General features: G+C 50.0%; 1 protein-coding gene across 2 annotated transcripts in view; it reads right to left on the bottom strand.

Moving 5' to 3' along the window:
• LOC146821996 (uncharacterized) overlaps positions 1-7146 on the bottom strand; it is a 90842-nt gene extending 83696 nt beyond the window's left edge. For both annotated transcript variants that reach the window (XR_014963219.1, XM_085613096.1), the window contains exon 1: positions 6938-7146. Coding sequence is in view for 1 of the 2 variants with exons in the window: in XM_085613096.1 (XP_085469222.1) it covers positions 6938-7004 (67 nt within the window). In the remaining variant the exon portion in view is untranslated. The remainder of the gene's footprint in view (positions 1-6937) is intronic.
• Positions 7147-15550: the final 8404 nt, after the last annotated feature.

Here is a 15550-nt window from a genome sequence, read left to right as displayed (position 1 = left end):
GAGGAACATTTTCTTTATTGCCATTCTTTGGACAGCTGGAGTCAGTTTTCCAGTGGCCAGGCTGCTTACACACATGGCAATATGGTTTCTTGTTGGAAGAGGAAGGAGTTTGGGACCCACCCCCAGCACTGGGTTTTTGGGGCCCTTCAGAGGACTTTTCTGTTTTATTATCCCCACCTTTCTCTTTGGGCTTGGTAGAATCTTTCTTCTGGTCACCACCTTGGTTCTTGGGCCTGATCCTGGTTCTGACCCATTTGTCTGCCTTCTTTCCCAATTCTTGGGGAGAGGTCAGATCAGAGTTTACCAGGTGCTGGTGTAAGAGTTGGTTCTGACAATTATTAAGAATCTGCTCCCTCATAATGAGATTGTACAATCCTTTGTAATCATTTACTTTACTGTCAGTTAACCAACCTTCCAATGCCTTGGTAGCACAATCCACAAAGTCTACCCAATCTTGATCCTGTGCTTTCTGGGTGTCTCTGAACTTTAATCTATATTGATCAGTGGTTAAGCCAAACCCATCAATTAAAGCATCCCTCAAGATATAGTAATCATCTGCATCCTCTTCTCTTACAGAGAGGAGCTTGTCTCTTCCTTTGTCTGCAAAGGAGAGCCACAGGATTGCTGCCCACTGCTCTACTAGGACCCTTTGTACTTTACAGGCCCTCTCAAGAGCAGAGATCAATTTGTGGATATCCTCCCCGGTATGATAGGGGGGCACAATCTTATGGAGGTTCCTATTGTCAGGGACTTTCTCTCTAACTCTAGGGGTTTCATTACTTCCACCAGGGGTCTCTAGACCCCACCTTCTTGAAGCTTTCTGAAGCTCCAGGGACTCCCTGTCTAATGCTAACTGTTGCCTCCTGAGCTAAAGCCTTGCCTGCTCAAACTGGAGCAATCTGCATTTCCTCTCTTGGGAGGATTCTCTCCTCTGAGGAGAGGCAAAGGTCTTTTTGGATCTCCTAGAACGGTTGGACCCCTCTGAGGGGGATCTGTTCCTTCTATTTGGATCCACCACCCTCCCATTAGGGATGGAGAGAGTGCCTCTGGGGCCATCACCTCCATGTTGTGAGTGGTCTGGTTCTTCCAGGTCAGGAAAATGTTCCTCTTCCTGGTCCTCATCAGAGTCCACTCTGAGAATGTCCTCTTCTGAGGGATGCCCACCCGACCTGCCTACCCCATCAGACACTAAAGTCTGCTTAAAGTCTGCTATGAGCAGGATTTCCCTGAGGCGTTGGGTGTTGGCACCTTTGGCTGTCTTTAGTTTCCTAGTGGTGCACATCTCCCTCAGCTCAGCAAAGGAGAGATCATCATATTTGTTGACTGGGATCCTTTGGGATCCTTCCATAGCCTTATGGGCACCTCCATTTAAAGACATTTTCTAGTGTAGTGGTACTGGTGTATCTACCTACACTAGGTGTGGCCTACTGAACCCTTTCTTGAGTTGTAGTCGAGGTGTGCTAAACCCTCTACACACAACTCCTAAGTTCAGTAAAACTTATTATATTCTAAGCTTGAATTTATATGTACCTTTGGTACCAAGTGGCTTTCACTTTAGAAATTCAATTTGTTATCTGGTAAAACAATGGCAAGCTTGAATCCAACCGCTGCACACCAATGTGAGAAGTTGGCCTGGCATAAGCTGTCTCCTGGTTATAGGGGACACCTTGCACCAGTCCAATTCGACTCTTATTGATGATAGGTTTAAGACAACCTTTAAAGAAAGCTGTCCTAGTGGTAGATGTGGAGAGCAGCCTTCAGGCTAAGTCTTGAAGGAGTGTTAAGCTTATTGTTTCACCATAGATAACCTCTTGAATGACCAAATGAAAGAGTAGCCCACACAGGTATATATATATAAAATATATGTATTTATTCTAGACTGAATCCCACAAGTCTCTTTATGAGACTGAGGCAAAGTTACAATTCACACAAGCATTGATAGATACAATAAATAGCACTGGAATCACAGGGCCCCAGGGGAGGACCAAACCATATATTAAAAAAGTGGTATAAGAACCACGACAATTCTACAGACAATGTCTAGGGCATTTAGGATCGCTGGCCCCTTAAGAATCCACCCCAGGTTATGAGGAAGGGGACCCACGGGAGACACGTGCAGTGCAAATAGCTGCTATCGGGATCTCTATTATAGTCTATGGAGAATGGTGCGGTTTGAATTAAACAGATTAAAGACACTTCTAGCAGGAGTTCAAAGTTAAGGGCTTAGAGTTAAGCCTTTGAGGTGCCCACTACCACGAGAGTACTGAGGTACCACTGTTACCTGCCCCAGGGAAGCCGGGTGCATAGGTCGATTTCGATGCCGGGTCGCGGGCTGATTTTCAATGGGAAAATGTTCAAAACTGCTGCTAGCCAAAAGCGTCGATGATGCCGTGAAGAATGAAGTTGTAGATCTTGAAGAGAAGAACCTGAAAGCAGAGGGGACAGAGTCTGGGTCACGGCACAGTGACCAGGGAGCTCAAAGGAAAGAGCCCTGCAATGTCGGGTGCTTCAAGTGGAAAGAGGTGTAGCTTGGATCTGCAGCCACGGGCTCCGGGAGGCTTCAAGGAAAGCCAGCTTTAGCAGGGCAACTTTCCCACACCGGATGAGGGTTGCTGCGGTGTTAGTGTCCGAATTGGATCCACTAAGCCTTGGCAACCGCAACCCATGAAAGATGAACAAATCAGCTACGGTGCAGACCTACGAGGTCTGTGAGAGGTCTCCTTTGGAGAGACTGTAGAGCAGGCCTGGAGCAACCAGGGGTACTCTTGGAAGTTGAGATTGTCCTCCGCTAGAGCCCACAAGTCGAGAGACAAGGAACCGCGGAAGGCATCAAAATGGAGTATGTAAAAGGGAGCCCACGGGCCACCGGAGGGGGCTAGGGCACTGATCTTTGGCACAATTGCTGCTTGGTGGTTGGCTCAAAAATGGGCCAAAGCACAACTTCCCCACTTGTCAGGGTCGTGTGCTACGCAAGAGGTGGCCGGTGTCCTGGGGTATTGGGAATCTCGGAACTCACGCGGTCCACGGTGCTCAGACTTGCTGTGCATACTCACTGGTCTCTGGGATGCTCAGGAAACCCACCTCAAGGTTGCTGGGAGTTTACGAAGTCTGTAGGAGCAGCAAAGTTCCAACCGGGTCACTTGCAGTGTTTCAGGTGCCTGCCAAGCAGGGGGGTAACTCCTTTACCCCAAGGGAGATTTCTTCAGTCAGCTGGGCAGCAGCTCGTCGAAGGTCAAGGCTGTGAAGTCCAAGATTAATCTGAGGCTCTGGGGCCACGTTATTCACCTTTATCCCCAAGATTAGAGGAGTGTCCAGAGTAGTGTCCACCAATGAGAGGTGAGGCGGGAAAGGGTGGCTACACCCTCTCCCCTTTGTGTGTTTCCCGCCTGGGCGAGTGGCAGGATGCCCCTGAACCGGTTCCAGGCAGTGTATGCAGAATATAGGCCCTGTAGCAGCCTATGTGCAACTCTGAAAGGCAATATATGGTGCACCCACCCAGTTCCAATCCTCATATCCTGTCTGGGGAGGTGCTAGCACCTCCCTGCCACAGGAGCCCTATTGTCCAGTTGGCGAGGCTGGGATTTTCCCCAGCAACAGCCAGCCAGAGTCGTGTGGGTGGCGGGTAGTAGCCATTTTGCACTACGTGTGCACTTTTAAATTGGTGGCTAAATTCTGCCGCTTTTCCCATATTGCCCCTCTAGCAGGGGGGAATCGTGCCCTCATGCCCATGGCTGGACTGGGGGTAGGATTCCTACATGTTTGACACCAAACACGATATGGTTCTGTGTAGCCATTCTCAAGTTATCACGCTATTGCAATAGACTTATAATGCAGTTAAGAGTATATGGTATGGCTACACTACAAACAACCCAACAATGATTTTACGAAGGTTGCAGAGAGGCCCTACTCAGGTAGGGGTCCCCCCTCACACATACCTCAGCACCCTGCCTTGTAGGTTTAGCAATGCCTGCTATAGGGGTGACCTATGAGAGTATATGTGTTGTAATGGGTGGGCTATAGGGTACCTATATCCCTGTAAGGGGTGCTAGCACTACCTTACCCAGACTACAGTAGTGGTCTGGTGGTGTCAGTTTGTATGGCTCTCCCAGGGTGGCACAATAAGTTCTGCAGCCCTGGTAGGCCTACTGAGGGACGCATGCCCTGGGTACCTAGGGTACCATCTACAAGGGACTGTCAGGGCATCCTCAGCATCCAATCGGTTGGTACCTAGGGTACTCACATCAGTTTTAAGGAGATAGCAGATAGGCTTGGGTCCTGGATAGCAGGATCCCAGCCAGACTAGTCAAAAACCACTCAAATACCAGGCAAAAAGTTGGGGGCAACCATTAGTCAGATTCCACCTTCCTACAGTTAGCAAAGCAAATATTTTGGCCAGCCCAAATGGAGAGACTGGCTAGATTCGATGTAAAGTTGCCTGCATTTCAGTACAGGGCTTTTAATCAACACATCATTACTATCAAAGGTGTTAATGTAGCTACCTGCATTGAAGAAAACAAAGACTACAACACCCAGAATGCATTGCCAAGGTTTGAAAAGCGCTGGACTGTAAATAGTGTCAGTGATGACATGAAGTCTAATAGTCACCCAAATTCTAGGTAGTAAGCAAAGGTGGCCATAACTACTCAGATTTAAGCAACTTGAGAAAAGATAATAAAGATTTCCTTAGGCAGCCGGGCAGTATCGAGTCAAGAAGAGGCAATGGCTTTATTAGGTGGCATTAGTGGCACTTTTGTGATACTTTGAAAAACCCAGACTTTGTGGTACTGGGATAAAACTATCCCAGTCTGTAGCTTTGCATACACAAATCATTGTTTTCAGGTCTTTTAGTTTAATTGGTTTCATTGAACAAAACCAGGACTACAAGCCCCATAACAGCACTGGTTTCTTAAATGAAAGTTCAGAAGAGGATAAAAGAAGTCCTAGTGACTTTGGGCCTAATAAACCAATATTCCTTCCGCAAAATTGAAAATTGCACCATTTTGAGGGTGGACTCTTGATTCTGTGAGCCGACCTATATACGATTAAGTTGGTTCTCAAAATCAGCAGGTAATCGTAGAACAACCTACCTAATGAATACTAATTTGGAAGGTTGAAATTGTAAACCCCCCCTGTGATTGACTACAATCACAGGGATGGGGGCTTTTAAGGAACAGCAGATCAATGTCCTTGTGTTTATATAGCCAAACGGGTAAGTCTTTTTATTTAAAGCAGCCTGAGTTCCTGAAAGGAACCGGTGTTAAAAAATAAGGGGCAGATTTACAAGCCCCTTGCGAAACTTTTGCATTGCCATTGCGTCGCTTTTGTGACGCAGCGGCGTCATAAACAATGCGCCACGTTGCGACACATTTACAACATGACGCATCTAGAGAGATGCGTTACATTGTAAAGCCCTGCGCCACATTATACCTGACGCAGGTATAATGTCTGCAGGGTGGGCGTTCCGACAAAAAAAAGCCTCATAAAAGTGGCGCAGTAAAATCTACAAGTCTTCACTGCACCACTTCTATGACACCACTGCGTCAAAACCTTATGCCTGCAGGAGTGACAGAGCACAATAGGTATAGGCCTTCCTGAGCATTGCTGGAGTTGCGTTGTGCTTGCTACACGTCTCCAGCAATGCGTGACCTTTACAGCAACAGATGCATCTGTCAATCCTTGCACCATGGTGCGCCGCATTGTAAATGCGATGCATCCATGGTGGCGCAAGCGTTTTTTTGCGTGACGCAAGTCAACTGACGCATCTCTGCTATGATGCAGAGATGCGTCAGTTTCTTGTAAATCTGCCCCTAAATGTTTACCATTTTGGAAAACATCAACAAGAGCAGGAAATGGTCCAATAGATCGCTACCTACTCACCTTGAGACGACCAGCACGATTCCCAAAAGGGAAGGAGATCCAAATGGTGCCCCTCCCCTTTGGGAACAAGTCATCACTCCCTTGAAGGTGTCAGCAGCTGGTCACGAGTTTAGTTGCAATCCATTGACACATACCAAATCGCAAATTGGAAGTAATGTCCTTCTAACACCCCCCTTCCAAATTGTGATTCAGTATGGGTCGCACAACCCATAGTACGAGTCAGAAAAAAGTTATTGACTTGTAAAATGTTTTTCTTATACTACAAAATGTAATTTGTTGATTTTGTGAATCCCAGGGTTTGCAATCCCAAAATTCCTGACCCAAAGAGGCATACTCGTAGGGATGCCACATTCCTATGTGCTGTGAGGACATCATGTTCCCAGTTTTACGCTTTACTGCTACAAACATTGGCTATTAGATTTGTTAGTCCAATTGGGGTAAAACAGGAAAGCCAAGACTAATAATCCCAGAATGCATTAGGTTGTCAAATGTATGTCCAAAACTGTAAACATGCTTTCCTGACAACACGGGGCCAAGAGGCAACCATATGTTACCCAAGGAAAAGAGGATCCCATAGAGGTGGTACAACTTTTTTTTTATTATAGATTTACGGCATTTGCCACATGAATCATCAACTGCTGCATAATTTACAGATTTAACAAAAAAATAGGTTGGAGCTCAAATGGATCTAAGGTTACTGAAACTTTGTGAAATGTGCAGTGGAATGCCCTTCATAGAGTTGAGTGGTCGTCTTTCAGTTGGTTATTTCTGTATTTGCTTGTTAAACTCTTACAAATGAGGTACAATCTGGACAGTATTACCATGTGTGAAAGACACCTAAATAATGAAGTAATGCTATCAAAAATGTGCGGCATTATTGTGTATAATTTGCCTGTTCTTACCCCATAATTTAGAAAATCCTGGCGCATAATTTGGTGTTCCCCTGCCGCATAATTAGAGTGGAGCTGCTTATCGTTTGCTTGTAGTTTTGTACCACCCGGTGCTTGCGCAAGAGTCGTTATTTCCTCACACACCTGTAAACTAATCATTTGGCCCTTACCTGAAAAAGTCAGACCACGCCCTAGTAGCCCCAGCAGCATCAGGAGCAGCGACGACGGGGCGGCCATTGACAGCACGCACTCTGACCCCGCGTTGACCTCTACGCAGCCCCCATTTCAGGGCAGGCTCCAGGGCTTTATCCCCAGCCGACGGAGACAGCGGCGGACAGAGCGGCGGCCGGGCCGGAAGTGACTTATGCTGCATTATGCATAGCCTTTATCTCGGTTGTCGTCTGGTATTAACATACGCTTTAGAGACACTTGCCAAAGGCGCGATACAACCGGTTCCGTCAAAGCAAACAGGGTTCCGGGGTGTGGTGCCGCCTGGCTCTATGGATTCAATGAGCTGTGGTCAGGTGTTCATTCTTGAGTGAGTGAAACTGCAGCGGTCACGCGCTAGCTCAGGAAATACATTGCATTCCTCGTCTGACTGCACCTGTAGTTAGTGCCTACAAGTGAGGATTAACAGTACTCTATATTTTCTTCGTTTGCTGTGAATGGCTTTTAACTTGCATTTCTCACCTTGAAAAAGCAGGGCTTTCAAGCTACCCAGTACCATGAGTACCATATCCAGTCCAGTTTTTGTTGCATTCTGGGATTTGTAGTCCTGTTTCACCAATTATAAAACCATGCATATACCTTCCAGAATTTAAAGAAAATTACCGAACTTGCTGCCTTACGCATGGAACTGGGCAATTTCAGATGTCTGAAAAATATATCCTGTTTTGCTGCCATTCTTCTGCTGAAACTTACCGGGCTGATAAAACAAAGCGCTTCTTTCCTGCCTTTTGTCTGAATGTGCAAAGGAAACCTCAGACGGAAAGCACCACGGGCGTACCCATCATTATGCTGTAATTCATCTTTTGTGGGAAATATCCTATCCATGCATCTAACAGAAAGCAATAGTACATAGAATAGTGAAAATGGGTTTATTGCATTATTTAATGGTGCTGTATAAAGTATGGCGCACATCAGCTGGTAGCTTTTCTGTAAGTCCCGCCTGGCTGTTTCCTGGTGATAACTTTCACTGTCATGGGAATGGCGGCAATGACGTACAGAACTGGTTTGTGCAGTTCAGCCTCTGTCCAAAGGGTGGATTTAAATCTCAGGGGAGACTCCAGTTGCAGGGCTACTATGTGCTTGCTGTAAGGACACACCCATTAATGTCATCAAGAGAAACATGCAAGGCCAGGTTACGTAAACTTTGGACTGCTGCAGAAATGGACTGAGGGCCCTTTTATACCCTTTTCCTTCTTGTGTAAAGGGGAAAATTCACACATTTAAAAATTTAGCACCTCTTAAAAAATAGAGCAGACTACATTTGCCATATTATTGCTGACTAAGAAATGGAAAATATTTTTTCACTATTAAAACGAGAAAAAGGAAACCAGGTTTGAGGAAAGTGGTTTTCTTCGTATGATACAGCACAATTAGCGCAAACAAATTCTTCGAACACATTTTTTGTTAAAAATGTTTGCTGCATATAACGTAGTTTATAGGTAGAAAATGTTATTGTTTTTTGCCCTGGTGCAAACCTGTTTTGGGGCCAAAAGGGGGGGCAGCACAGACCACAACCAGCTTGGTAAGTGTGAAAAAGGCCGCTTTATTGAAGACCGGTGCACCTTACAACAAATATCCTTGGCCTGTGCCGTTCAAAACGAAACCTCACTAAATAGTTTCTTCCTGCCTTACCCCCCACCCCCACCCCTAAAGTTTCCCCATTTTCAACCATTTATAAACCCCCAACTCTGACTTCCCTGCTGACTCATAAACATGTAACGTCTTATCATTTCCTAAATAACTATCTAGGCCACCTTCCTATGTTACTTCCCCTTCCTGCGTGTACCCGAAGTGCCATTTTCCAAACAATAAACTTAAACTGTAAACAGATCTACCAACTATTACTAAGGAGAACGCACTCAGAAAATTCTGGGCCCAGACTTTTCCGACCTCCCCCCTCACCCCCCACTAGGGACCCCTTTTTTTAAAACATTTTTTTATTTACTGTCGTACGTCCAGTACCCTATCCAACCTCCTTGAGTTGTTTGCATTCTAAATCCAGTCCAGAACGTGACAAGTGTGCCCCCATCCTTTCCGCTGAAATGAACAGCAGCCTACCTAAGCTCACCCTATGCCCTCTCGTCACCAAGGCCCGTTAATCCTCCTCCTGGCCTCATCGAGCGCTGCTTGCCGCTCTGTTCCCCTCCAGTGCCTCTGTGATATGAATTTTGTCCATGTAACCTGACGACCTGACCCCTGCTGCCAGAACCCCAGGAGATCCCTCTTCCTTCGTTTGAACAGTGCCCAGCCTTACACTGACCCAAGTCATGTCCCCCCACATGCAAAGGCAAAGCATCGGGAACGAATATCACCTTGACTCATTCTGTAAGAAACAACTTGTGCCACGTCATACCCCCCGTACCGTGCCAGGACAATGAAACAACAGTGAGACTAAAACCCAAATTCAAACCTTTTCCCTTAAAAAACTCATAACGCTCTGCCCATATTACAAAGGAATGTCCCTCGATCCAGATGGAGAAATCCACCACAGCCAGGCCCCGCCACCGCATGTGAAAGACACATATATGAGATGAAGAAATGAGCACTATGCTACACCTTCCCCGGAGCCCCGCAGCCGAATGTATGTTATAGCGCAGCCCGACTTCCGAAGTCCTGAACGCATAAAGTCTACCCACCACAAACCTGTTTAAAAAGCACGCATAGCCCCTGTGAACTGCCCGTACCATCTGTTTCGCCCCGATTTGCTGCGACTGTAGTCAGCCCTATACGAAAAGGCATGAGTCCCCACAAGGCTGGGAGCCCGTTTTGGCTCGGTCGAGCTGCACTCCTCCTCCCCCCCCCCCCCCCCTTTTCGGGTCAACCTCCCCCTTTTCGCACCCAGCATTTCCAGAACCTGAAATGCCCCGAAATACATCCCAGACCTTAACGTGACAAACTACACCCCTTCTTCTGCACCCCGGAATAATCTGCTGCAGGACCCGATACAGCCGGCCAGCAGCCCGACTGACAAAGGCCTGGGGGCTGCCTCCCCGTGCACGCGTCCAACCTTCATTAAGACCTGCCCAAGTCTCCCACCGAAAGCACCTTACTCCAACATAATGTGCCCATGAAGGTTATGCCCGACAACATACCTGCCATAGATACTCTAGACTGACCGTTGTCATTCTTGTACAACATAAACTGCCCCACCTGCTCCTCCCCTGTCCATTGTCCTGCTCGTCGCCTTGCGCCTTCAAGAAGTTCCTTCCAAGCCTGCACATATGGCCTTCGCGTGGCCGAGGCCAGTGACCCCATCACTAACTGTATCACTCTTTGTCTCCGACATCCCGCATCCCTGCAGGAACTGGCATCCAGCCCTTGACCGCCTCCGCGACTAGCATGTGCAACCTCTGCCACGGTGAGCGCGACCAAGCGTCCGCAATGTCAGTGTCCACTCCCGGCCCATGCCTGGCCTGAAACAATTGATCAGGTTCCAAACCTCTCCGCACCAACAAACCCCCGCCACTTCCGCACCCGGGCCTGCCTGGCTTATTGCCTGTTCACCACCCGTCCAACTGACACGTTGTCCACGCCTTCCCGAGTGCCAATTCCCGAGCCCATACCGTCACGTCCACCACCAGTGTAATGCGTTCCCGAAAAGCAAAACTCTTCTTCACGTTCTTCCAGGGTCCCGGCCATTCTCCCGCGCCCCCTCCCATGCCAGTATAACCCAAAGCCTCCCGCCCCAGCCGCGGTCACAGAGATCGTGATGTCCCCCTTCCCATTCCTCCGGCGTCACCATGAGAATGTCGTAGGCACGCCCCAGAAATGTGCGCCACTTGCGCAGGTCCCCTCTGAGTTCTGGCCAACAAACGCACGTAAGGATGGAGTATTGTCAAACCTGCCCACGGCACCCCCAACCTCCCACGGAACGTCTGCCCCCCCTACAGCCAAAATTGTGGTATCCTAGCAGAACCTGTCCTACCCCACACCACCGTAACTGTTACCTCCATTGTGGCCAGCGACCCATCCATCCACATCAGCATGTGCAGTTGTTTGTCTATCGGCAAGCGGGCTTCGATTGCCCCCACCCCAACTCAATACCAATGATTGACAACACTGTACTGGGACATTGTGTCCACTCTGATGCCAGGGGCACCCCCAGGTAACCCGTGAGCTCTAAAAACTTGTCAGTTGCTGCCAACAGTCTGCAGAACCGGGCTGGCCCCCAGGAACAGTCATCCAGGCAGTGTGTCACCGACTCCGTCCCAGTGCGCCATGCAAAAAACTCCTCCGTAAACAATAGAGAATGCTCAAACAGTGCACAGGAGATGAAGCATCCCAGCGGCAGTGTTTTGTCTGTAAAGATGGAACCTCCAACTGTATGCCCTTCCTGCCAGGAGAGGAGTGGGATCAACCTGTATTGCCTGCGTCTTTCTTTGGCACCACCCCAATATGTGGAAGTGAGCGGTTAGCAAGGGGGGCCCCCGCAAACGGACCCACCCTGCGCCCTTCCCGAGTTTTTTGGTTCCACTCTGCTTGCACCACGTCCCCGTGTGTCGTAGCCAATTTCCAGTTTCAAATCTTCGGCCCACCTAGCGGCCCGGGACCATCGTAACCGAGCTGAAAACCCTCCTTAAGCCCCGCGCAAGAGCCCTGCGTCTACGGTCCGTGGATAAGACGCCAACAATCATTCCCAAGGCCCTGGTGCCGGGGCGGACTAGCCTTTCCCAAATACCCTTGAGCTCTGCTGCCACCCCTCCCCCGGCAGTATGCTGTGGGCCCTGTTTGTACCGCTGTCCCCGCCCTATGAAACCTGCCCCATAGCGGCGCACCAAGGGTGACTGCCAGAGCACTAAGATCCATCATGCCTAAACTTGCAGTACTGACTGGCCCAGGCGCCTACAGTGGAGCCCCAGCATGCTCCCCACCTGCTCCCTGAGCCATTCGCCGTGTACCCCTACACCCCTGCGGGTGGGGCGGTTCTGAAAGGGGGGGCGGCAGACTAGCGGCATCCCAGTGGCCGTGGATAGTTTCTTCTCAAACCTCGCCCCCAACCCATTATCAGCTGGTATAGGTCGGTACCTATCCCCATCACTCAGCTTCTGGGCCCCAAGCTACCCGCGCCTAGAAATCCTCCTCATCGTGCGACCACTTGTATCCTCCGCACTTTACCGGGGACCTTCTGACCACGTCCATGGATTTCAACAATGCAACGGCCTGTCGGGCTAGTTTCACAGTATACTCCGCCAGAGATCAGGCAGGCAGCCGATCACACCTCCCTGCCCTGGCCACCCGCGGCCCCTTGCCAAGCTCCCACTCCTCTGCCGTGGACCCCCTTTCACCGATAGCTCCCATGCGCACGTGATGCGCTCGACTCAGCCACACAAGTGAGATAGCCTTTTTATTTGGGACAACTGGAAAAATGCTGGGTGGTAAGAATTTTGTGGATTCATGCTGATTCTGGAAGGTTACATCACAGAATTGCCAGGAAAACATGCAATTGCTGCATACCCACGTATCCGCCCGTCCAGATGTGCTCTGTGGTGGCCAGCGTAAGGCGGCCCCCCATGGGCGTCGTCATCCCCATGTAAGGCAGGTTCTTACCCGGAACAGCACGGCCTCCCGTATTCCCCTTAAAAAGCCAACTTTGAAATTTTATCACCTTGCCTATGACCTCCCATGTTTCCCCTCGTATGGCGTGCCACCGCCCCCCTGCATTAGCGCCTGTGCCTTACCTGGCGCCAAGGTCGGCGTCCTGACTGGAGCCCGCCACCTAACCAGTGGTGAAGGGGGGGGCCGCCACTCCATCCGCCACTGCACGCAATCTGTCCTGACCTTCCTGTAAAACTAGACACAGCATTAGTGACACCCCCCCCCCTTCCTGTCAACACCATCCCAAAAGCAATGGGCCGTCCTCCGTGGACTCCAGCCTGTGATCCCCACAGCAATGGGCTGTCCTCCGCGGACTCCAGCCCGGGATCCCACAGCCATTGGCCTTCCTCCACGGACTCCAGCCCATTATCCAACCGCAAATGGGCCGTCCCCAGGGACCCCAGCCCGCTCCATGTAGCTCATTCCTCTATATCCAAACACTCCTGCTGCGGTACCACAAGCCTATCCGTTGTATCCTGTTGTGTTGTCTTGGACCCCTGTGCCCGCGCCCCAGAGGCCGCAGCGACCCACTGGGTCGTGACACCAGAGACAGTTAGTCCCTCCTACGACGCACCCCGTCTTGCAAGTCCCTCGCTGGGGTCCGGCCACCTGCACGAGGCATAGCCTGCCCATCCTTTCGGTGGGTGGAGCCGCATGAAACTCACCCGAGCAGTGCGCCTGCCGCCCCTGCAGAGGAAACGTGGAGTCTAGACATGCCGGGGTTAGTCCTTATGTCTGTCCCTGTCACCCCTGGGTACCTCCCACCAGAGCCCAACCGCTACCCGCCCCAATCCTGCGAAAATGACGGATGGCCGACTGCCACCCTGGAGAGTCCACCTGACCCTGCGTCTGGCACCCCGAAACCCAGTGACCCGACCCAACCCCCACCCCACTCCGACCCTCCTCCCCTCTAGCCCACGTGTTCCTCCCCCGCCCACCGCCAGGGACAGCATGGTTCCCCCGCGTCCCCTTGCTCTGCCGGCCCCGGCCGAGCCCATCCTCCGCACCACAAGGTGTAAAAAAGGGGAGGGGCGTGGGGTAGAAGTCGTACTGGATACCCCTTGGAATAGCTTGGCAACCCAGGCGACGTACTCCGGTCCACACGCGTTTCGCCCCGCGCTCCTATGGGACCCAACGCACGGGCCGCCATGACTAACTAAAGCAGAGGCAGTGGCCGCAACAGTCGGTAGCGCCGCCTCTCCCCAGTATAATAAATCCAGCAAACGCCCTCCCCGCTTCCCCTCCCACGCCGAGCCCTTACCTTCCCCTCTGCTGGTAGTGCTGCTGCAGACACCACTGCTTCAGGAGTGCCGCGAGATTAAACACCATATTGTATTACAATAAAACAACAATAACCTGAGGCCTCTAGGCGCTGGGAGTTAACACTTAATAAACTTCGCGAGCTGGGTCATAAAAGCCTAACAGAGGAATTAGTTGCAGATCAGAACTCTGCCTCCCCCGAGGGTTTTTCCATACCCTGCCCAAATAAAGGAAAGGAGGCTCCCGGGGGAATAGCGCTTACCGGCATTGGTGAGGGCTGCAATCACTCACAGCCAACCATAAGCTGATCACTGCGGGAGGGCAGGAGGCACTGCCTGTGGAACCACGTGCATCGGCCCCGCACCGGGAGCCCGGTTCACCCCTAGCAGCGGAGACTGGCCAACAAAGTGCCGAAGGAGCATGAGACCCGAACAGTGCCAGGGGGTGAAGCAAAGCACGCCGGGCTGGGTCCGCTGTCGCAAGCTTAACCACTCCTGAAATCCACGGGATGACAAACAGGATACAACTACATTTACAAAATGTTCTGCCCCTATCTATCCCCCAGGCAGGCTGCCGTGTCACCCCACCAAGATGGTGGCTGGTGACCTAAAATGTCCGAATACATAACCCCCCAGCCCAAATGTAGCCCAAACAAGCCATATTGGGCTCTGGGCTGCACCACTGGCCCAAAACTCCCCGGGGGAGGCAGGCCTCCCGTTGGTAGGCCACCCCCCCCCCAAGCCCTAATGTAACTTGGGTTTGCACAAAATCTGTAAGCTCCACTCCCTATTACCCAAAGATCAAAAAACGTGCAAAAGAGCATTTGATCCAATTTGCATCTTTTTTGCATCAGTGCAATGTTTTTGTACGCAGGTGTAATATTTTTTGCCTCTCTTCTCAGGAAAAGCGCATTGAAAATGCTAATCATATTACCTTTCGGGTACTAAAAAGAAGTTCGGAAGGCTGAGTAAGGCACAGAAGAGTTAGCACACGGGTAGCACTAATGATCGGGTTTGCTCCAGGCTGCTGCTGCACAATCAGTTCTGGTGTCGTGTATTGGTAATTCTTGGTGAATTCAATAAACGGAATCCTTGGGTCTGAGAACACAGATATATGTCTGAAGAAGAGACAGCAAAGATGATCTGAACGTGCTACTTAAGGGGATCCCTCAATTAGGACGTAATCACATCACTCACTGAGGTGGCATGTTTTATCATCTGGGATTCTCCTCTTGGCGGGGAACCCTAGCCCCGCCAAACTACCCCCTCACTATGAGGGAGGAGCTCAGGGATGTTTTATTCCTACACTAATTAGGATATAATAAATCCTTAAGACAAGAAGACTAAATGGGTTGGGTGACACGTGCAGTGCAGAAGTTAAAGTCAGAAAAAATGTGAGTGAGTGATATTCAAACTAACTACCAGGAGCAATATGGACTTTCATAATTTGTTCCTGGTGTCAGGATTAAAAACAGTGCACTAGCAGTTTAAAATAATAACTGCGTATGGTGGACGTGAAGGTCTACATGTTTCAGCCTCAAGGACCCTATAAGGTGTCGCGGCTTTCGTCAGGACCAAAAGGATATTGTGTGCTACTGTGATTGAAAAGTGTTTAGACAAAAAAGTGTGACAACAATTACAAAACAATAGTATTGTTTCTATACAGAACCAGTAGTCCCACGTTTGGTGTGTTCGATTTAC

The sequence above is a fragment of the Triturus cristatus genome, chromosome 6 (genome assembly GCF_964204655.1).
Source record: "Triturus cristatus chromosome 6, aTriCri1.1, whole genome shotgun sequence".
NCBI lineage: Eukaryota > Metazoa > Chordata > Amphibia > Caudata > Salamandridae > Triturus > Triturus cristatus.
This window is presented reverse-complemented; position numbering and strand designations above follow the sequence as displayed.